At 42.8% G+C, this 23,822-nt stretch overlaps 2 protein-coding genes and 1 pseudogene across 3 annotated transcripts in view; 2 read left to right on the top strand and 1 right to left on the bottom strand.

The window, feature by feature from the left end:
* The window catches only part of DDI2 (DDI proteasomal shuttling factor 2), a 34,316-nt gene extending 27,654 nt beyond the window's left edge, over nt 1-6,662 (top strand). The window contains exons 8-10 of one of the 2 annotated variants that reach the window (XM_024749841.1): nt 1,705-1,894; nt 4,042-4,104; nt 6,584-6,662. In XM_024749841.1, coding sequence (XP_024605609.1) covers nt 1,705-1,894; nt 4,042-4,058 — 207 coding nt within the window. In that variant the 3' untranslated portion in view covers nt 4,059-4,104; nt 6,584-6,662. Of the gene's footprint in view, nt 1-1,704; nt 3,316-4,041; nt 4,105-6,583 lie in introns of those variants that run through there. The other variant, XM_024749840.1, reaches the window with a different exon arrangement.
* LOC112402849 (uncharacterized) lies at nt 185-280 on the bottom strand (annotated as a pseudogene).
* RSC1A1 (regulator of solute carriers 1) lies at nt 6,587-8,760 on the top strand. The gene has a single exon (XM_024749839.1). It carries the CDS (start codon nt 6,616-6,618, stop codon nt 8,392-8,394), a length of 1,779 nt encoding a protein of 592 aa, XP_024605607.1. The 5' UTR covers nt 6,587-6,615; the 3' UTR covers nt 8,395-8,760.
* Nucleotides 8,761-23,822: the final 15,062 nt, after the last annotated feature.

Raw genomic sequence — 23,822 nt, 5'->3', positions numbered from 1 at the left:
CAGTTTCTGTTTATAAATAGGTTCATTTGTACCATTTTTTTTAGATTCCACATATACGCAGTATCGTACATTTGTTTTTCTCTGTCTGACTTACACTTCACTCAGTATGACAATGACAATCCCTAGGTCCATCCACATCACTGAAAATGGCAGCATTGCGTTCTTTTTTATGGCTGAGTAATATAAAAATATGGAACACTTCACGAATTTGCGTTTCATCCTTGCGCAGGGGCCATGCTAATCTCTGCGTCGTCCCAGTTGTAGTATGTGTGCTGCCTACTCTTTCTTAAATGTTTAGTGTTAAATTCCCATTGAAATATATTGATATTCAAATCAAGGTGCATATTTTTAAGTAGAAGGAATGAGCGAATGCACATATAAATGAAACTTGATTTATTAACTTGTTGCTAATCTTTCCCTATGTATTTATTTATTTATAGCTATTTTTAAGTCACGGTATAGACTAGCAGTCTCCAGCTTTACGGATTCACAATATATGTGTGTAACTGTCCTATATTAAGTAATAATAAAAATATACTGATGGGCTTCCCTGGTGGCGCAGTGGTTGAGAGTCCGCCTGCTGATGCAGGGGATGCGGATTTGTGCCCCGGTCCGGGAAGATCCCACATGCCGCAGAGCAGCTGGGCCCGTGAGCCGTGGCCGCTGAGCCTGCGCGTCCGGAGCCTGTGCTCTGCAACGGGAGAGGCTGCAACAGTGAGAGGCCCGCGTACCGCAAAAAAATAAAAAATAAATATAAATAAGTAAATAAATAAATAAATATATATATATATGTATATATATATATATACTGAAAAAGAGGATAGCATAAGTATGAAATACATAATACTTTTGTAGAGCTCGTCTTGTCCATATATCACTTTTGAGACCATTGGCATAGACTTTAAATATAAGCTGTACTTTATACACTAAGCAAGAAGCAAAAATGTAGACTATATAAATGATATGTCTCAGTTTTAGTTTTTAAAAAGTCACTGATATGTTTCTAAAAGGTGTGGCTGCTGATTATGGCGTGCAGTTTTCCAAATTTTGTACAATGAATATGTATCACATTTGAATTCAGACATGAACAATTGCTGTGTTTGACAAAGAAGTGTAAAATGTATCCCATAAAGATAATTCTGCTGTACAATTTAAATATTAAAAAAGATTCTAGGGCTTCCCTGGTGGCACAGTGGTTAAGAATCCGCCTGCCAATTCAGGGGACACGGGTTTGAGCCCTGATCTGGGAAGATCCCACATGCCGTGCAGTAACTAAGCCCATGCGCCACAGCTACTGAGCCTGCTCTCTAGAGCCCTCGCACCACAACTACTGAGCGCACGTGCGACAACTACTGGAGCCCGTGCTCCGCAACAAGAGAAGCCACTGCAACGAGAAGCCCACGCACCACAGCGAAGAGTAGCCCCTGCTTGCCGCAACTAGAGAAAGTCAGTGCGCAGCAACGAAGACCCAACGCAGCCAAAAGCAAATAAATAAATTGAATAGATATTTTAAATATATATATAGATATAGATTCTAAACTAACGATGTTACATAGCTTAAAGTTTAAATACTTCAGATAAAATTGGTTTTTGAGCCATCTCTGTCAGTGTTGCTCTTTGTGAATGGAGTTTTAAATTCAGGATCATAACTTTCCTGCATCGTGTTCTATCTGCTATCATCAGTGTTTGGTTTCTTTTTCTAAGTGTTCCATTGACCTCAAGAAAAATGTACTCGTGATCGGCACCACAGGCTCAAAGACCACCTTCCTTCCTGAGGGGGAGTTACCAGAGTGTGCCCGGTTGGCATATGGGGCCGGGCGAGAGGAAGTACGGCCAGAGGAGATTGCAGACCAAGAATTAGCAGAAGCCCTTCAAAAATCTGTAGAGGATGCAGGTATTTGGAGTGGCCAGGCTCTTAAATAATACTCGTTATTGGTGGGTGAGCCAGGGAAGTTGGAGCTTCAGAGGGGAATAGGGACCTTTCCAGTCGTAATCAGTCTTATCGTCCTGTCGTAGGTATGTTCCTTGTCTTCTTACTGCCTCTTCCCATCTCTAAATACAGTACAGAAAACCTCCCGTGTTTCAGTAGATCCAGAAATAGCAGTCCATTGCTGTGCGCAAGATAGAGTGGGGGTTCTTTGCTTAGGCACATTTTGGTGGGATTCCTAAAGAATCTTGTCTTTTTTTTTTTTTTTCTTGAAGAAAATTATAACAGTAAGCAGAAACTTCCTTTTGAGTTCAACATTTCCTGGAAATTTTCTTCTTCTTTTCTTAGGCCCATTTATTTTGGAGGATGACATTGTGTCTGTGACTAAGCAGCACTGAGCTTTTTGGTATCTACTGAAAGTGCTGCCACCGACATGAAGCTACGTAATACTTTTTCTTCCCAGGTCTCAGTTGTTGTAGCTTCTTTAATTCTAAAGGTCAAACCAAGTTTTCTGGGTAAAATGGAGGGACACAGTTATGCCGAAATCCCACTTCTGTGGATAAATTTTCCCCATCTGTTATAGAACAGTGACTCTGGAATCTATTTTCTGGAAGCTAAAGAGAATTAACTTTTAAGTTTGAGTTATTTTCAAGTCTTGAGCTGTAATTCTTCATTAGTGGCTAATATCACACGTTGCATTTGCTGATATAGTAAAATGTATTAGAGCTACAAGTTCAGGGAATAGCTTTCTCCCAAGGACAAAAAAGATAAGAGCTTTAACAGTAAGCAGCCAGATTTTGCCAGTGTGTATCACCAGAGAACACCCGGCGGTCTAGCCTTGAGATGCTTTAGAATGAGTGTGAGTAGCAGATGGAGTTTCCAAGCTGGCTGTGTTCAGAAGCTGCGCCACCACCACCTTTTGGCTCAGTTTTACATATGAAGTACAGTTTGGGTTGTGATTTAAGTATTTGGTAGGAAGGGGAGAATTTTGAACAACCAGACAGAGAAAGACTAAATTAATAGTTTTAACCTTACCCGCAAGGCAAACTTGAATGAGTTTGACATATCTACTTAGAAGGTTTTACTTTTTGTTTTGTTTTGTTTTGTTTAGTAACTTGTCAGCTTAGTCATAATACTATACATTAATAAAATGAGGGTATGTTATCATTTTGTGAAACCTCTGTTGTTCCCCCCACAGTTTTGGTGCTTTCACTTGAGAAACACTAGCTGATGGTAGCAGTGCTTTATAACCTACTGACAGTTACCCTCTTTGAGTAATTACTTTCTTTTAATAAAAAGTTGAAGAGATTAAAATAGAAACCACAGATGTTTCCAGCCATAGTGAAGGAGGTGTACCAGTTTTAAAGGATTAAAAGGAAGTGGCTCTTTACCCATGTGACCTTTTGTTACTGACAGTGTATGTATGGCTTGCGCTAATTTTTGTAATGTTTAGTAAGGTAATTCTTCAACATCAGATTCTGTTTGTTTGGAACATCAGCTTCCCACTATTATAAAAATCACCTACCCCTAGACATAGTAGGTGAACATATTTTTACTAAAAACTGTCTCTTTGGTGGATACTCTATAGCAGAATATCTTTATCTTTTCTATTGATTAAAAAATAATTCAAAAAAGTAATAATTCAGAATATTTTAAAAAATAAGGTAAGCCAGGATAAGTAATCAGGTTTGGTTTGTTTTTCTTCTAAAAATAAATCTCAACTGAAAAAGAAACTTTGAAAGTTTCTATAATATGTGTTTGCTCACCTTTACTCCATAAGATTTCCATATCATGTAATTCTGTCTATGGATCTACTTTTTTTTCACCTATTTCACATGTTTGCCCATGAATTCTCTGTGTAGGTGTGTAAAGTTAATTTCTTTCCAAGTTCTGTTGAAAATCTGTTGAAGTTGACACATTGCTTTATGTATTGTGAGAGAATTAAAGCAACCAGCAAATATTTTTGATGTCCAAACTACAGGAACGTTCCCCCACTTTGACTCTACCAGTTCCTGATCTTAAAGATGGCAAAGGAGTGGAGACTATAACCCTGCATGCTGTGTGGTTTGCATTGTTAACCCAAGGTTTGCTTGTCTGTTTCCTAATTCAAACAGAGCGTCAGAAGCCATGATGCATGTAGTGTGTGTGTACTGCAGCTGGAGTGGGCCCCAGACCAGGTATTTATAGACACCACGTTAAGCCTTCCACCCAGTCATCGTCTGTGGTCTGAAAGACTTCGTATCCTCAGCAGTTCTAGAATTTAGCTTCTGTCATTCACCATTTCACCTTGTTTAATCTGGTTACAACTAGCCTGTATGTGTATTTGTATGTTGGCATACATACATATCTAAGCATGGTTTCCTATTTAAAATTCTATCCGTCATTAGAACAGTTCGAGGGGGAAAAATCCCAGCGAAAACAAATGACCACTGTGAATATCAAATCAAGAATATTAGCATCACAGCACTTTGTTGGTGGAGATGACTGTGTTATTAGGGATTTTGTAAGTCCCTTTCTTCTGAAAAACTGAAAGTGTATTTTTCACATTACTGCACACAACTACCAGCATTATAGAGGGGCTGAAATTTTCATTCTGTTGAAGAAGAAATGGAAACAGGCCAGGTGACTTGGCCAGTGTCACAGAGTCAATAACATAGACAGGGCTGAAGTTTAATCTTCCAACAAGAGCTGAAACTTTGCTTTTCCCTCTCTCCCTAGCCAGACAGTTTTCCACAGGAGGCTCTCTGCTTCCGTCTCCCTGTATGCAGATATGATAAACGTCAGCCTGAGTGCACTGACTGGTCTGTTAAAAGAAGGAAACGTGGTCTTTTTAGACTCTACCAACCTAGGACTTTATAGGGGTTTGCAGGCTGGTTGTAATTAGATATATAGCATTTAATTGCTTCTTTCTTTCATTTTCCTTGTAAAGATGGGTTAAAAGCAGCCATCTTTAATTATTAATGTCCGTTGACCTCATCCTCTTCTCCTGTCCTATAGTACTGACCCAGTCCTCCCCTACATTTAGGACTTAGGCCAGTGAAACTGACCATCTCAGCTACAGGAGGACTATATGCTGCTTTCATAGTGAGTACGGAGTACTTTGAGGTCCTGTTCACCTTCACCTCCCCCAGCTGTTATAACTGACATACCGTTGCCAGAAGGCCATTACCTTTGCCCACCTCTGTGCTGCTAATAACATGGATATATGACTACAGTGCATCTTTGTGTTCTCATTAACTCAAAATTGAACCTCTTTCAGAGTCAGCCTTAGAGATTGATAAATAAAACTGAAAACTGTGTTTCTAGACTCTAATGAAAATAGTTTGCACTGAGATATATGCTGTTATCCTGTTTATCCCTAAACTATAAGATTATTTCACAAGAAGTCAGTAACTTCCTGACATAGTGCTTTATCTTTTCAAGCTGTTAACCTGTGTTGGATTAGAATGATTTAGAGCCTTTTGACTCATAACTGCATTGCTTCATGACTTCTTAAGGTACAGTCAACATGAAGCATTTGAGTTGCATCTGTCCTAATAGTTTGTATTGTGATGTCATTTTTGTTACCAGCCTTTGACTTTTAATTAAAGATCTTGTAATAATTGCATAGAGGTCAATTTTTAATTGGATTAGTGGCAAAAGGAGAGTTGGAACTGATGTTTAATGGCATCTTGATGTTTACATTGAGGTGTGCTATTTAATCCTTCCATTTTTTATGAATGGTCAGTAAGTTGCAGTGGATCTCAATTGTTACTGCTTATTGGAAAATTTATGAACTATATCCCTCCACTGCCCTCCCCTGCCCACATTTCCCTGCCCTTAAAGTACTTAAATATTCTCACTTAGTTGTTGCTGTGATAAAGTAACTGGTAATCCTTTTTAAAGTTGCATTATTTGGTAAGATAATAATTGGGATTTAATCTGTTTGATCTTTAGCGCTTTTTTTTGTTCTGAGTCAAGCTCATATAGTTTTTGGAATGTTTGGATAGAAATAAATAGAATGTTTGCTTCTCTGTCTTCTGAAGGTCCCTGAGCAGTGGTCGCATTCTTATTTCTCTTTATAATTCCTGCTCTGTCTCAGATATACCTGGTTTAGACTTCTCAGTGTTCACATCTGACACTCTGAAAGAGAATTGGCACGAGAATCATTCTAGTACTGAAATCCTCAAGACTGTATTGTGCTTTTGAGAATCACCTGAGGGACTCACTGAACATACAAATTCCTGGGTTTATCCCACGGATGGTATCCAGAATCTGCGTGCTTAGGAAACATCCCAGGTGATTTTAGGGCAAGTGGTAGAGAAAACACACTTGGAGAAGCTGTTCTAGAGTTCTGAACCCACTGAGAATAAAGATACATAGATGTCCTTCAGTCTTGAGCACTAACTCAGCCCTTATGTGGTACTTAAATAAAAATATTGAATTACAGTACACGTATTTTGTTAAGAACATGCCTACCTCTTATCCTGATGCTATGATGTTAAATTGTCCACCACGATGAGAGTGGTTCTTGTATACAGGCTATAAATATAAGACAAACCCCAGTTTAAGGACCTGATTTTGTTCTGTCCTGTTTAGATTTGTGTTCTCTGATAATTTAGTGGACTTTGTAACCTGCTAATTAATCTTTCTTCCTTTGACTGTTGTTCTATGTAGAGAAAAGCGGTAAAGAAACTACCTCACTGGGAATGTCATCATTACCAACTTCAGATGGATTTAACCATCAAGCCCATCCTTCAGGACAGAGTCCTGAGATTGGTAATCCTTCACGTCTTGCTCACTCTGTCTCTGCTTCAGTCTGCCCTGTTGAGCCCAGCGACCCAGACAGCATTGAACCTAAAGCTCTGAAGGCTTTGAAGGCTTCAGCTGAATTCCAGGTAACCTGTGAAAAGAAAGAACATCTTCCTCTACAGGATCTTTCTGCTTGTGCTTCTTCAGCAGACCAGAGGCCAGCCATGCCTTTGCAGAATTCACTCGAAGAAGCCATTGGTGCAGGTCATCTAGAGAAATCTGCTGAAAGAAGCACCCAGGGCCTCACATCTCATCTCCACGCCAGACAGGAAGTTAGTGTATCTGTCACTGGGATGGAGGAACCACAGAGGCTTAAGGATGAAAAGGGTTGGCATCCAGAACATCAGGACCTGAGTCAAGCGAGTGGCCTTCAGCAGCATGGAGAACCGAGGACTGGACAGCATGAGGTTATACGGCAGGATGCTCCCCGTGACCGAGCGCGCCTCTGTAACACAGGGGACCTTGGACTTCTTGGAGAAAGGCAACAGGATCGACAAAGAAGTATTGGTTCGGAAGCTACAATGGAAGGAGACAGGCTAGAGCAGACTGTGGACCTCTCGGGTACAGAGAAAAATATTCTACCTTCAGGGTGCTTCGGCTGCTCAAGTTCAGAAACACTTATGGAAGTAGATGTAGTTGAACAGTCCCTAGCTGCTGTGCTTAATTCAGCAGGTGGTCAGAATACCAGTGTCAAGAACATCGGTGCATCTGATCTCACCTTAGATAATCCCTTGATGGAAGTAGAAACATCAAAATGTAACCCTTCCTCTGAAATTTTGAGTAATTCCATTTCCGCTCAGGATTTACAGCTTCCAGAAAGTAATGTTGAAATGTCTGGAACAAGTAAAGAATACGGGAGTTGCCCCTCCTCTTTAGTTAGCCTCTGTGGCAGTTGTCAGCCATCCACAGAGTCCACAGAGGAATCTTGCTCATCTGTAACGGCAGCCTTGAAGGAACTTCATGAACTTTTGGTCATTAGTAGTAAACCAGCTTCAGAAAACACATCGGAAGAAGTTATCTGTCCATCAGAGACAGTAACTGAGGGCCAAACAGGTATTAAGGACCTTTCTGAGAGATGGACCCAAAATGAGCATCTTACAGCTACCCAGACTGAACACTGTTCACAGGTCTCCTTTCATCGGGCCACATCTGTAACAGTGAAGACAGAAGAATTAACAGACTCTTCAACTGACGCTGGAGTAGAAGATGAAGAAAATATTAACTTCAGGGGTCCAGGTGATGGCGTATTAACTGATAGGGAAGGTGTCCCCAAGTCGAGGGAGTCAGTAAATGCGAGCAGTTCTGTCACTGTAGCCTCAGCTGAAACGTCCAGTCAACCACACTGCACCTTTGGTGCAGAAATTTCACCCAGACTTTTCGCAGGGGAGGAGGATGCACTCAATCAGACTTCTGAGCACACTGAGTCCTTGTCATCCGGTTTCATATTGGTTAAAGATTTGGGCCAGGGCACACAGAATCCAGTGACAGACAGGCCCGAGACTAGAGAAAATGTCTGTTCTGAAGCTGCAGGGCCACTTCTAGAATTTGTACCACCTACCAGCCAGCCATCATCAAGTCCCTCCTTTCTTGCACCATTAATTTTTCCTGCTGCGGACATTGACCGGATTCTCCGTGCCGGCTTTACTTTGCAGGAAGCTCTTGGGGCTTTGCATTGAGTTGGTGGAAATGCAGACCTTGCACTTCTTGTTTTGCTAGCAAAGAACATTGTAGTTCCTACATAACCATGGAAAAGTGGGCTAGACCGTACTCCATTCCCTTACAGAAAGCTATATATCTACACATACACACTCACCACATATACAGTATATGTAGAAACCTGCAAGCAGAATGTTGAGCCAGAGTTTTTTTAAAGATTTTTTTCGGCCAAAGTAATTTATGATCTCTTGTCTGATGAATTTGTCTATTCTATTTGTTGAAATTTGGGCCTTTTTAAATGTATTGGCAGTATGTGCATACAGGAGCTTTTTATTAACATTAAGATGATGTATTCTGGAATGAAATTGGTGGTTTTGTGTATAGCGTACCATTTTAGAATGAGAGTGAATGCTCTAAAAAGCAGAAGCCGTGAGAAATCCCACCACCCATGCAGCTAAAAACAGGTCAACTTCATAATTTGGCTGTGTCTGTGCTGTAGGCAAGGTGTGGCTTGTTGACTCAATTTTTGGTTTACAAACTTGATCACATGGTTTGGTGTTTGGAATCATACTCAGTGCTTTATGTATTATGACTCATCAGTTGTCACAGGAAATTGAAGAATATCTCCTAGAGTGGTATGTTTCTATTCGTGTGGTTAGGACTTGACATTTTAATGGGATGAGTTGGGAGGGTTTAAAACTTGGGCTGCTTTGTACATCACAGGCTGCTGCATGGATTGCCAGATACCTGGGGTGGGATACTGTGAGGGAATTAACATTAGCGCGAACCATGGTGCTACCCAGATTAAAAAAAAAGAAAGAAAAAACTGTAATTCCATTTGCAAATGTCATGGTGATGTTTCAGGAACTGTGAGTGAAAAATAACGGCCTGAACACTGGAGTTAACTAGTGACTGGGTTTGGTAGCATCTCACTGATCACAGCTCAACCCTTAATGACTAATGATGAGCTTATGTTCCGCTAGTGGGTTGGTTGCCAGCAGTTTACTTCCTTTCCAAACTCATCTTCTTCTAGGAAGTTCTTCTAAAGCTTAGTTTGAGCTGTGATCTGAGTGCAATATTCAAGTGTGATAAATAACCTTGTCACTGGTTTATCTTGGTGCTTGGAATGGTCAGTGTATTTGGTGAGTGTCTTTCATGGCAGTGGAAATAGTCATTGGAGTTTCTGACTCACGTGGCCTTGGTAGAGTTTTCCATCCTTTTCTTTCCTCAGGAGTTTCTTTTTTTAAGCAAGGTTTCGTCATATTTGTGTTTACACATGTCAAGTTAGAGTGGGGCATAGTATATAGATGTATTTATTGTGGCCTTTTTTTATATGAGGACTAGCCCTTGGAAATCACTGTCCTGTGGGCCCCACTGTGCAATAATTCTACTGGGTAGATTTTAGATACTTTTTTTCGTGGAAAATAAACCCTCTTAAGCACCTAGCAGGAATCTGAAATCTTGGTTTTATTGAACAGAATTTTGAGAATGATAATTCCCTATTCCAGGTTATAATTTGCAATGTGTTTGAAACAGAAGCTTCAAAGGGGTGATTTGTGAACTTTTAACTTTAAGTGATTTTTGTCTAAAGTCTTACTCTCTTTAAAAGCTTATTCTTTCTGTCAAAATTCACGTCATTGAGCACAATCAAAACGGAGGCTCATATCTCAGGAGTTTTAAATTTTTTGATTTGGGGGCACTTAGACATTTCTTTTACCCTATTCCATGTTCTTTCTTTTAGCTGTGAGGTTCGTACGTGTGTTAGGAGCCTGAGTGATATGATGGAAAGTTGCATAGATTCCTCATGACCCTCTGAGGTTAGGGAATGGTTGACAGAAAGAGTTGTAGTTTACTGTGTTCAGAAGGGCGCTCAGAACAGGTTAGCCAGATTGTCTTTAAAGTGTTCTTTTAGACAATCATGTGCTGTAGATCCTTTTGCCTGCCCTACACCAAAGATGTCAGATGCACTAGGAACCTGCTTATAGGATTTCTGTCAACCGACTCTTAGAGCTGTGACTGTAATTAAGTAGTGGTGCTGTGATTGAAGCAGAATTTAGTAGCAATGCAATGGGCCCCTGATTTGCGTTATGGGTATGCTTGGGAATTTATTCTAAGCTTATAAATCTTTAGGGTCACAAAGTGGGGTGAGTATAGGGACAGTAGATTCCTCCGAAAAGGCCTTCTGTATGAAGATGGGCCTCGGGGGTTTTTGTACCAGCAGTTCCTCTGACCGCTGTTCAGAGGCTTGGCCACTGAATTTTCACAGTGTGGAGATTTGGGAGTCAGTCCCAGGTGGGACATAGAATATCAGTCTGGAAAAGGTTTCATTATGATAGCTTTTATTGTATGTATATGTATATTTATTTCTAGGAGAAAATTGGATAGGCCTATCGTCGTACATGTATTCTTATTAGGAATACTTTGAGCTTAACCCGCTTGCCAAATATGCTTGTCCTTTTTCATCATTTATCTTTCAACTTATAATTGCTTTTGATTTTTTTTTTTTTTTTTTTTTTTTTTTTGGCGGTATGTGGGCCTCTCACTGCTGTGGCCTCGCCCGTTGTGGAGCACGGGCTCCGGACGCGCAGGCTCAGCGGCCATGGCTCACGGGCCCAGCCGCTCCGCGGCATGTGGGATCTTCCCGGACCGGGGCACGAACCTGCGTCCCCTGCATGGGCAGGCGGACTCTCAACCACTGCGCCACCAGGGAAGCCCTGCTTTTGATTTTTTAAATCTTCCTGTCCATCTTTTGTATGAAAGTAAAGTTGTTGACATTGTCAAGATTTTAAATCATTTTTAAATTTAGCAGTTGTAAAACACAAAAGGAATTCAGGAACATGACACTAGTGAACCTTCATTTTCAATTTTTATTCAAAGTGCAGAAATCAGAGATTAACTTCTCCAAGGATAGGATAAAATCATGGGCTGCTTTACTGGATAGCTCCTTTGCCATAACCGGTAATGGATAGCCTTGTGGTCAGCACGTACCTCCAAGGGTGGTATCTGTTTATTCACCAAAGAGAGGAGAAGATTTACCTATATGACTTCTGCAGTTTCCCTTTAGTTGGTTCCTGTGTATAAGAATGTGCTTGGTAACCAGATAGCTATACCTAGGCTATAGATTTTGCCGTCGCAGCTGGTAAGAATTATTTCCACTCGTACCTCTTTAGGCATCCAGACATCAGCCAGTAGCCTTCATCCCACAGTTTGGGCTTTAGCCATTAACATATAAAGATTACCAGTTGCAAAGGGAACTACATAGATGGTGAGTGTGTATGAAAACTGTCCTGCCTTGCAGCCTACAGAACTTTCCAGAGCTCCTTGTCTCCATATATACTGAAGGGAGACACACACCTTGTATTTTTTTCCCAGAGCACTTCTCCAGTAAGAGAGTTACATGGAAAGATATATGAGACTTTGTGTCACTGATTCTATGATAACCAGCTAAGGTGGAATCTGCCTGTTTTTCCCTTAGCACAGCTTACTTTCCCTAGTAAAAGCCATAAAAATTTAGTTGGTTTAACCATCAGTTCATGTGTATATATACATGTGTGATAGATATCCTACAGTTAATTTTACATAGATTAAAAAGCAAACAGTTTTTATATCTACAGATGTAGTCTTCAGTTAATGGTGGTTTTTATGTATATAAAAAACAGCCTTGCAAGTAACTGGCCAGAAGAGTTGCAGTACATTCTGATTTCCTTTTCCTATCTCTTTGCCACCTGCAGAGAGTATAAGCAGGATAATTGAACTGCTGCATATTTCAAACTAGTTATCAGTGGTAACATATCATATGAGAAGCTAACTGGATTATGCATTCTCTAGCACAGATACCAAAAAGCCAAATATCTCCTTTGAATTTGGTGACTTAGTGTAGTCCACGGCTGAACTAGAAAGAGACAGAGTTCTCAAGAGTTCCCTTCCGAGAAGATGAATGTTAACTTAGTTCTGTGAAATAAAAATAGCTTTCTTTTTGAAAGATTTAAAAATGCCAATTCCTGTTAACAACAAAGTAAATTCAAAGCATGTCCTTGAGAACCAGAAACGTAAAATCATGGCTCAAATTCTCTACCTTTGTGGTCCCTTGGTAGATGTTGCTAGGAGTTCTTTGAGTAAATCAAAGAACTTAGGGGAGGAACCTTTGATATGCTTGATTTTCTCTTGTGCCTTAGTTTCTCCAAATAGCAGAGGCATCAAATTTGGGTGGGGAATAAAAGTGGAAGGAGGGGGACAGCAGGGAAGTGTGAACACGGCTCTCCTGGAGATAGGCATGTGTGGAGTGGTCCTAAGGCTCACCTTTATTGTTGGTTGAGACTTGTCCTGCACCAAATCGTTAGATTTCCCCAGGTAGAAGGATTATGACACGGCTTTTTTGTATCAGGTATGCCCCCAAAAATGGTTTCTAAGCGTTTATTATGTTCTTTGTTGCACTGGCAGTATTGTGGTGAAGGCAGAGCAAAAGTTCAAGAAAGTCTTATATTACAGGGAACGTTTACTCTCTTGAAGGCTCTGCAGTTTGAATCTTTGAATAAGAGTTCATTATTCATTCAAACATTTAAGTGCCTGTGTGCCAGGTACTGGGGGGCACTGGGGATACAGGAGTGACTAAAACAGACTGGAAGCTGCTCTTGTGAAGCCTTCAGTCTAGTAAAGAGACATGAAACAAATTTTAGCTTCAAGTGCAAGATCTATGTTTGCCTATTAGCATCATTTATTTTAAAAGTCATATTAGGATGATTTGGTTCAAATTCAGAGAAAACTGGGAAAATCAGGCTCAAAATGGAATTAGATGCTGTGAACCTAAAACTGCTCTAAAAAAAATATTTTTTAAAAATGGAATCGGAGAAACCAACGGAAAATGTTCTAACATTTGGTAGAAACACTTGAAGAGATCAAGGATTCAGAAATCAACGTATACTGTTGGTGGAGGGGGAATTGGGCAGGATAGAAGTGCAAGTGCAAGTAAATGGAAGATGACCTAATATGCACCAGTGACAGTCAACTTTTCCTTCCATCAGGACCTCCTTCCATGCAGGATAGAAATACGGAGTGTGCTGCGGCATCCTTCCCACTCCCCCTCTGAGCACGGCTGCTCTGGGATACTAACCATCTGGGCCAACAGGACTTAGCAGAGGATTCTGGGGGATTTGCTGTTTTAAAGCAGCTGAGTGCAAGATGTGAAAATAGGAATCAAGAGCAGAAAATGTAGCAAGCAGTGGTTCGGGGACTGGATGGTGGGCAAAATTTATTTACAAGAAGATTCAAGGCTCTACCAAATCCTTCAACAGGACAGCTCCATCAAAAGGACATTCTTTAACCCATTATTTAAAACATCACCGTGTATGTAGTAATCCTGAAGGATACAGGTAGAATTTCTGGACCTTAACTGCTAGTGACTTCTGAGGTTTACAGTTAGAAAACTCTCACAGGTTTATCTGTTATGTATCGGTGATTGGTAATCTAGACCCTCTGGGGGCTGTGAATGGTGAGAGGATATAGCAGATAAGATTCAGAGCACAATCTTAGGGAATGAAAGCTACAGAGAAAATGGTGCAAGGACATAGGAGTTAGAGGATATTTCTTTTACCTAAAAAAAGTTAAGCAAACTACAGAAGACTTGGGGTGGGGGTGTGGAATACAAAATTAGAATAATTTTTACAGAATTATATTTCTTTGAATACGTACCATAGGAAGGTTTTCATTAGCTGACTTGGGGAAGGGGCATGCTGGTATATTTTTTTCCTGGGAAGATGCATGACTAATAAGAAATTATTTTGTTTACCATGAGTTTGTTTTACGTACAACTCTGAATGATGCATCAGTGACTTAAAGAAAGGTAGACCTCTATAATTTCCTATCAGAGGCAGTCACATCAGTTTGTGTCTAGATTCCTTTGGTCTGAGATTACCTGATGCTAACCAGACTTCCTTTTCTTTCCCTGAAGGCCCCACAGCTTTGAGTTTGTGCTTCCCATCTGAGACCTTTCCCTCTGAATGATGATATTTCCATTCTCTATTCTCCTGATCATCCTTTTGAAATAGTTCTGGTGATATACTCAGATCAACGTATTTGCTTTTTTTTTTTACTATGCGCTTACAATGAACATTGACTTGCCCATTTTTATTCAAAATTTTATTTCCATGGCAAGTTGGGCTAATGGGCTTTGCACTCAAGTAAGGTTTGTTTACCAGTTTTGTAGCCATATTTGGCAAATTTTAGCAAATAGAAAAAAATCCCTCTATTCCCCTTTGTTCTTGGCAGTCGTACTTTTATTGCTTTCCTGATTTTTCTTTAAGCTTTGAGGCTACTGCATCTTACAAGAACAACTAGGCTGATTGGCAAAATAGGCTTGCCAATCAGTAGCTCTTTTACTCCCATAATGCTTTAGTTTTGAGAGTTGGGAAAACTCTGAGAACTTAAGGGAACCAAACTCAGGAATCCCACAGTTGGTTGCATTGTGCCATTGGTTTAGGGGCTAGACATAGGACCTGTCTGCAGCTGAGTGAACTAGATGAATTTGGGTTTGAGTTTTTGTCAGATACTGAAATGTAAGTCAGCCCTAAGTAATCAAAACACTTTATTTTCTTTTTCTTTTTTTTTTAATAGGAACTTTCTGAAGAAAAAGTGATGTGTAAAACATTTGATATTTAAGACAATAAAGTTTTTATCATAAACTCTTGTTTGATCGGTTTCTTTTAAATTGAGATGGTTGGTTACTTTTGTCCTTGTCTCTGTCTCCCTGCCCTTTAAATAACTTATGCCCAGGCACTGGGACTTGTGGCCATGAACCTAAACGCCAGAAGAAGTGGGCATCTCCAAGCCATTAGTGACCTCCAGATAAACACTGCAGGAGGCCGTGGCCATCTGCTGATGTGAAATGTCTGCACTTGGTGACTGCACAAGCAAGTGGATGCACAGCAATAGAAACAACACTGGTGACAGGGTATTGTGGTTCAGACTAGTCTCTAGAGCTAGGCTGCTCGGGTTTGAATTCCAGCTTTGCCACTTGCTAGCTGTGTGACTTTGGGTAACTTGCCTAAACTTTCTGTACCTCAGTTTCCCTGTCTATAAAATGGGGGACTTTTGGGGTGGTCATAGGGGTTTGTGAGTAAGTTGGAAACACTCTGGGATGTTAACCAGTGTGGAGTTACTGCTTTGTGCATGAGTTTGTGCTGTGGGGCCTTTATTTGAAAGGATTTCCAGTGTACATGGATCAGCTTGTATATACAGGGAGTAGTTTGAACAAATCCCCCCATGTTCTGTTATCTTTCCTTGCCTTTATAAAAAGAATGCTGAGAGTAAAGCCTACTTCTAGTTGGAGGTAAGAAGTACTAATTATTTTGCCATTGTTCAGATCTCAATCTTTTGATAATCAGTTCACTTGAAATGAGATTTCTAGTACTTGATAGTGGTAGGAAATTGTGAGACATTAGTTATCGGTGGAAAGAATTCCGGGTCCTTGGCACAGAGAAAGGGGAATTCACTGCATCTTTATTTAAAGAAAAAAAAAAGGTTTAAAAAGTATCAGGGAAATAAATGCATTGGGGGATTCATGGCAGGAATCTATGTATCTACAGCTTGGAGGAGGAAAATTTAAGAAAAGGGTAGGATATACATTTAAAAATAGAAATACAGAGAAATGGGAAAAAAGAGTTCAAAAAAGAACATAGTTCTAAATTTCAGAATGTGAATTAAGCAGAACATATTGCCATGTTACATAAAAGCGCTGAACTGTCACCAGATACTGCTTCCCTGTTCAGAACTATTAGTGTTCTAGTGGGATTAACCAACTAACTGTACCAGTCCTTACCTGTGGATTTTTGTCCTTAAAAAAAAAAAAATTAGGGCTAGGGTGGCTTGGTTCCTCCTAGACAATCACTAAAAGCCAACATTTTCCCTGTTCGACTGCAGATACCTGAAGCTGAAGTTCCCTGAGCCAGAAATACTTCGTTGCCCCAACCTGCTCCTCTGTGTCTTTCCCTAAGAAGTAAATGGCAACTTCACCCTTCCAGTTGTTCACTCAAATGCTGACTCCTTTCTTTCACGAGTACGTCAACCCATCCTAAATCCTGCTGGCTCCACTTCAAAATATATTCAAAATCTGATCCTTTCTAGAACTGTGGTCAAGGCACCATCACCTCTTACCTGGGTTATCGCATTAAGTCTCCTGCCCTTGTCTACATGATGTTCTAAGCACAACAGCCAGCATGATTCTGTTAAATCCGATCACACCTCTCCTTAAAACCCCTCAATGGGCCCCCATCTCACTCAGGGTGAAAGCCAAAGCCCTTACAATGCCTCCAAGGCCCCTGTGTACCTCTCTGCCTTCACCTGCCTGCCTCCCCCTCACTCGCTCAGCCACCTGGAACTCCATATTCCTCGAGTTCGCCATGCTCTCTCTCTTCAGGGCCTTTGTATTTGCTCTTTCCTTGGTCTGGAATGTTCTTTTCCCCCGAACAGCTTCATGGGTTTTTCTTTCACTTCCTTTAGGTCTTTACTCAAATACCACCTCAGTAAGGCCTTCTCTGTCTACTTTATCTTGTCACTTTCCTTCATTTTTCTGCTTAACACCTACACTACCTACCATACTCTGCATTTCAGTTGTCTCATTATCTTTCTCCCCCATTAAAATGTAAGCTCCGTGAGAGCAGGGATTCGTCTCCTTTTCACTGCTATCTCCCAGTGCCTAGAGCTTTGCCTTGTGCATAGTAGGCCCTCAGATAGGTACTGAAGGAATAAGTCTGTAAACAGTGTCATGCTTCCACAGTTTATCATCTCAAAGGCCCGTAAGTAGAGTGACAAACTGCCTGAAACCCAGCCAGGTCACTGAGGTCAGTTTTCAGGTTCAGGGATTCTAGCCCAGGATGACTGTTGACCTTGAGTTTAACGTGGATTTTAAAAGACAGAGATGACAAAGAATTCCCTGGCTGTCCGGTGGTTAAGACTCGGCACTACTGCCGTGGGCCTGGGTTCAGTCGCTGGTCGGAGAATTCAGATCCCGCAAGCTGTGTGGTGCGGCCAAAAAATAATTTTTTTTTAATAAAAAATTTTTAAAAGGTGGATGACATTCTGAGGTTAGTAAGTTTGCAGGCTTCCATGTGAGCTAGTACTTTTTATCGGACCCACATCTAAGACTAATCTGGACATGGGCAAACAGCACCTCTCTGCTAACGGTTATACAGACTTGGGCCGTAATTCCTCATCCATTGTCTTCCTAGAATAGAAAAGGCCCAAATCAGATGTAAAGAGAAGCAGCCTTATATTTGGCTCTAGTTCTCTTTCTGTGCTTTTACTTCTAAGCCCTGCTAAAAATTTTTCTGCATCCCTATTGAATTAAAAATTAAATCAAGGACTTCCCTGGTGGCACAGTGGTTAAGAATCCGCCTGCCAATGCAGGGGACACGGGTTCGAGCCCTGGTCCAGGAAGATCCTACATGCGGTGGAGCAACTAAGCCCGTGTGCCACAACTACTAAGCCTGTGCTCTGGAGCCTGTGAGCCACAAGTACTGAGCCCACACACCGCAACTACTGAAGCCCGCGCGCCTAGAGCCTGTACTCTGCAGTAAGAGAAGCCATCGCGATGAGAAGCCCACGCACCGCAAAGTAGCCCCCACTTGCCACAACTAGAGAAAGCCCGCCGCAGCGACAAAGACCCAACACAACCAATAAATAAATAAATGTATAAGAAAAAAATTAAGCTACTACTCAATAAACACTGAGTATGATGTGCCGGACACTGAGTTGGTGCTGTGAATGCAGCATTGCGTGAACTAAGCAATGGTGCATATTCCCATGAAGCTTATGTTCTAGCAGTCTCTTTGAAGACTGACAACAGACAAGAAAATGCAGATAGTAATACATTCTACAATGAAAATTTAGTAGGGCGGTGTGTTGTAAAGGATTAGAGGCTACTTAAATATGGAGTAATGAAGGAGAAAGGTCTTCTGAGAAGCTAACGTTTAAACTGAGACCTGGCTGGCTAGGCTCCTGCCAGGTAAGGATTTGGGGTGCACTGTGTTAGGCTAGGCTGAGGGAACAAAGAGGCCAAAAATTTCAATAATTTATTACAGAGTTTTTATCTTGCCTATGCTATGTAGTCCAAGACAGGTGTTGCACTGGCTTAACAGTCCAGCCTGGAAGTGCATCACTTTATGTCTGTTCACATGCCATTGGCGAGAACGTGATAAGGTAGCCAGGCCTGCTGCAAAGAAGGCTGGGAAATACAGTCTAGCACTGCCTGCTCACTGTGGAGCGAGCAGATTTTGGTGAGCGGCTTGAGGCTTCTGTCGCCCTGGGGAAGAGCTTTCCCAGCAGAGGCCCTCAGATGTGAACACACAATCTTGTTTAAGAAACAGAAGGTTGGTGGGAGCTGGCACACACCAGCGGACAGATTAGGAGATGAGTCAGGCGGAGAGGCTGAACCAGATCAGCTCTGGCCTCGGAGGCCAGAGAAGAGTTTGAATGTCATTCCAAATGCTCTGACAGGAAGCTGTTGGAACCTTTGAAGCAGGGAGGTTGAATGATATCCCAATTTTCACCAACCCATCTTGCTGGCTGGACAATAAGGAGGAAGGAACTGGATGTTCAACATTTTTTTTTTTTTGGCCGTGCCTCATGTCTTGAGGGATCTTTGTTCCCCGACCAGGGATAAAAGCCAGGCCCATGGCAGTGAAAGCACTGAGTCCTAACCACTGGCCCACCAGGGAGTTCCCAGATGTTCAACATTTTAAAATAAAATCCCCTAGATTAAAGCTGCCTTGTTTTGGTTTCCACAGTCCTGGGGTTACAGATTGTTGGCACTTGCAGGTGCCGGAGTTAAGGTGTGGGAACCTGGACCATTGCTGTTTTGTACAATCAGCCCCTCCTCCCTCCCCTTCTCAGATGGAGAGCAGCTTCACAAGGCTGACGGCCAAGGAAATATTTACTCCCTCCTCTGGAACTATAAATATATTTGCCTTGAGTTGGGGAGAGGTGAGGAATTAGTCTCTTAAACCATCCTCCACTTCCAATTATCTTTTCCTTTTTTTCTTTTTTTTGGCTGCGTTGGGTCTTTGTTGCTGCGTGTGGGCTTTTTCTAGTTGTGGCTAGTGGGGGCGAGTCGTCATTGCGGTGCACGGGCTTCTCATTGTGGTGGCTTGTCTGTTGCAGAGCACGGGCTCTAGGCACGTGGGCTTCAGTAGTGGCAGCACTAGGGTTCAGTAGTTGTGGCTCACGGGCTCTAGAGCACAAGCTCAGTAGTTAGGGTGCACGGCCTTAGTTGCTCCGCGGCATGTGGGATCTTCCCGGACCACGGATCGAACCTGTGTCCCCTACATTGGCAGGTGGATTCTTAACCACCGCGCCACCAGGGAAGTCCTCCAATTATCTTTTAAGAGGAAGTTGCCGGAATTTGTTATTTTTTTCCTCTCTGTGGCAGTACACACCTTTGGAAAGAAGAGTAGAGGCGACCTGGTGGGCCAGGTCTGTGGTAGTTTTACGACCTCACCTGCCTTCCCTACTTCTTCCTTCATCTGACGGTGTTCAGCCGTAGGAGCCTTAGGTGTGGACAATATTTTTTTAAAAAAAGAAAGATCATTCTTCCTGTGTCACTGGTTTGGAAACTAAGACAGATTTGTCCGAGGCCCTAGAGTGACTCAGTCGAGGCTCTTGATGCCTCAGAGTCTCACGCACTTTCCACATGACCAGCAAAGTCTTGTGCAATAAATGAATAGGTTTCAGTTTTGAACTTAATGACTCGCAATACCCAGACTGACGGGCACTCTGTTTTTTTCTCTTTCTTTTTCTTGTTTATTTACTTATTTATTTATTTTTGGCTGCGTTGGGTCTTCGTCGCTGTGCGCAGGCTTTCTCTAGTTGCAGCGAGCGGGGGCTACTCTTCGTTGCGGTGCTCGGGCTTCTCACTGCGGTGGCTTCTCTTGTTTCAGAGCACGGGCTCTGGGTTCGCGGGCTTCAGTAGTTGCAGCACGCAGGCTCAGTAGTTGTGGCTCGCGGGCTCTAGAGTGCAGGCTCAGTAGTTGCGGCGCACGGGCTTCGTTGCTCCACGGCATGTGAGATCTTCCCGGACCAGGGCTCGAACCCGTGTCCCCTGCATTGGCAGGCGGATTCTTAACCACTGCACCACCAGGGAAGTCCCGACCTTTTCTTATTTTTGATAGGGGGGGATGGATTCCATATTTGAGCTCTGAGCCTGGGGCAATTATCTGCACATGAAAACACACACTGGGCCCCCTCCCCTTCCCTGCAAGAAGTCTTGTGAGACTAAAATATACCTTACTTCTCCCACCCACTCACATACCTATGCAAACCTTAGGAATTTTCTAGGGAGTGAGACCATAAGTTCCTCCTGAATGTTGTAAAAAGTTGAATCTGACCATCCCCCAATGCGTGAAGATAGAAACAACATGGCAGAAATGCCACCATCTTGCATCACACCTGTTAATCACAAGTGATAATAACACCTGTTGAAGCTGTCTTGTGTGCAAGCCATTTATAGGAAGGTGGTGACCAGCAGAAGAAGCTGCCCAGAAGATGGCTTGCTATTAACAGCAGGGAGGAACTGCAAAGCTAGTTTGTTCCACTTTGGGTTGAATGGATTCTCAGAAGCTGGAGTTGCATCAGATAAGTTGGGGCCTGTAGGCACCCTGTCTGGGTGGAGTGGGAAGGGAGTGCATCAAAGCTGTTAGACCAACCGGTCATTCAAGCTGGCTTTCCTCCTGCTTGCCACAAACACCTTTGGACACCAGGCTATTTCTTTCCGAATTCAAAGTAACGTGTCCTTTGCCTTCAGCCTTTTCTCTACCTGTCCAGTGACTGCAGCCTCAATCCCCACCTGTCCTTCTGCCCTCTGCCTGGCTCCACAGAGGCTGTTATCTCCTATTTTCCTGAACTCAGTAATATTATTATTTTTTTAATTATTTATTTTGGCTGCGCCAGGTCTTATTTGTGGCATGTGGGCTTCTTAGTCGTGGCATGCAGGCTTCTTAGTTGCGGCATGCGGACTTTTAGTTGCGGCATGTGGACTCTTAGTTGTGGCATGCGTGTGGGATCTAGTTCCCTGACCAGGGATTGAACCCGGGCCCCCTGCATTGGGAGCATGGAGTCTTACCCACTGGACCGCTAGGGAAGTCCCCTGAACTCAGTATTATTAAGAAAATACCCTGGGGACCTCCCTGGTGGCAAAGTGAATAAGACTCTGCACTCCCAGTGCAGGGGGCCCGGGTTCAATCCCTGGTCAGGGAACTAGATCCCACATGCATTCCACAACTAAGGAGCCCGCCTGCCACAACTAAGACCTGGTGCAACCAAATAAATAATTAATTAAAAAAAAAATACCCTGGGTTTAGGGATTTTACTTCTTTCCCTAAAGAGTTAGACCAAGTCCCTATAGGGTTACCTCTTAGAATAGTACGAAGAAATGTAAAGGGATCCTTGGCTCAGAAAAGGGTACAAATTGTTTCTGGGCTCCACAATTTGCTGTATGATTTTAGGCAAATTACCCTCACCCCTCAGTTTATCCATGGGCACAAGAATTGTTATTTGAGTGTTTTTTTTAATATTTATCTATTTATTTATTTGACTGAGCCGGCTCTTTAGTTATGGCATGTGGGCTCTTAGTTGCAGCATGTGGGATCTAGTTCCCTGACCAGGGATTGAACCCAGGGCCCCTGCATTGGGAGCATGGAGTCTTAACCAATGGACCACCAGGGAAGTCCCAAGAATTGTTATTTGAGGATACATGAGACAAATGTATGGAAAGCACTTAGTTCAGTTCATGGCACATAGTCAATACTCAACACATCATTATCATCGTCGTTGGTACTAAGAACTCTTGTCCTTGATCCTGATCCTGGGTGGTAATAGAATGCAGCAATCTGTTTCTCCTTCCTTTTCCTGACACATACGTTTGTCCCCTCCTTATCCAGTCACATAAAAACAAAAAATATCTACTACCATCTTGGGTCTTTCCTGGGAAACTGAGGGATGGGGAGGTATCTTTCTGGTGTGTATAGGGTGGAGTCCGTCTAGGATAAGGTGTACAATCGGTGTTTCAGATCAGTGCTGGGGTGACTGGGTTTTGGAGGCTGAGGGAAGGGTAGCCTGAGCAGAGGAGAGGAGAAACTGGGGAGCTATAGCTGAGAATTGGGGTATCTTGTTTTTTAATAAATTTTATTTATTTACTTATTTATTTATGGCTGCATTGGGTCTTTGTTGCTGTGCATGGGCTTTCTCTAGTTGTGAAGAGCGGGGGCACCTCTTCATTGCGGACCACAGGCTCTAGGCACATGGGCTTCAGTAGTTGCAGTGCGTGGGCTTCTCACTGCAGTGTTTTTTCTTGCTGCTGAGCACGGGCTCTAGGCACATGGGCTTCAGTAGTTGCAGTGCGTGGGCTTCTCACTGCAGTGTTTTTTCTTGCTGCTGAGCACGGGCTCTAGGCACATGGGCTTCAGTAGTTGTGGCACGTGGGCTCAGTAGTTGTGGTGCACGGGCTTAGTTGCTCTGCGGCATGTGGGATCTTCCCTGGCCAGGGCTCAAACCCGTGTCCTTTGCATTGGCAGGTGGATTCTTAACCACTACACCACCAGGGAAGCCCAGAATTGGGGTATCTTAAGAATAAAAAGGATGACGATCATTTTACAATATATACATATATTGAATCATGTCATGCACCTGAAACTAATATGTTGTATGACTACATCTCAACTTTTAAAAAGCGGAAAAAAATAAATACAATGATATATATTGACAAAAAAAAAGGAATAGAAAGGAGGGACTAATGGATGTATCAGGAATATACTTATTTGGGAACCAAATGAGTAAGTGAGCCAGGTAGGAGACTGAGAACCTTAAGTATAAGTGGCTGCAAAACATGGTGAAATTTGGGAAGAGTGCTGTGTGGGGAGAAGGGGAATTGTTACGGTGGGTTTCAGGGCTGAGGCAGTGGGGGGCCCTCAGGATATGTGGACCAGCTTTAGAAGTGGGATCAGGGTGAGAATTGGCAGGGGCATCAGGACCGAAGATGAAGGTGAGGCGAAGAGGGTGTGTTTTGGAGGTGGGGAGGGGTACCGAGGACCCGGAGTGGCCTGAAAGTTTGGGACCGGGAGGTGAGGGTGGGGAACCGAGGAGTGGAGTGACCGGGTCCTCTGGGCTGGTGAGGGCCAGGCTGGCCGGTGGGGACCAGTCGGCCGGGGTCTGTGGGCAGCTCCGGGAGGGAGTCTCTGCGCTGCCAGAAGCCAAGGGGCCTGAGAGACGGAGTCTGAGCATTGAGGGCTCTCGGGAACCTCGGGGCTAAGGAAGGGGACGCTACCGATGGAGTCTGGGCCGTGGGGGTCTCCGGGAGGCGAGGTGTCCAGATCCCTGGGGTCCGAGGGGGCCTCCGGGGGCCCGGAGCGGACCGGAGGAGGGCCTCCAGGGTCTCTAAGAAAGGCCGGGGGACCTGGGTCTGAGG

Source organism: Neophocaena asiaeorientalis, unplaced genomic scaffold, assembly GCF_003031525.2.
Source record: "Neophocaena asiaeorientalis asiaeorientalis breed wild unplaced genomic scaffold, Neophocaena_asiaeorientalis_V1.1 scaffold275, whole genome shotgun sequence".
Lineage (NCBI taxonomy): Eukaryota > Metazoa > Chordata > Mammalia > Artiodactyla > Phocoenidae > Neophocaena > Neophocaena asiaeorientalis.
This window is presented reverse-complemented; position numbering and strand designations above follow the sequence as displayed.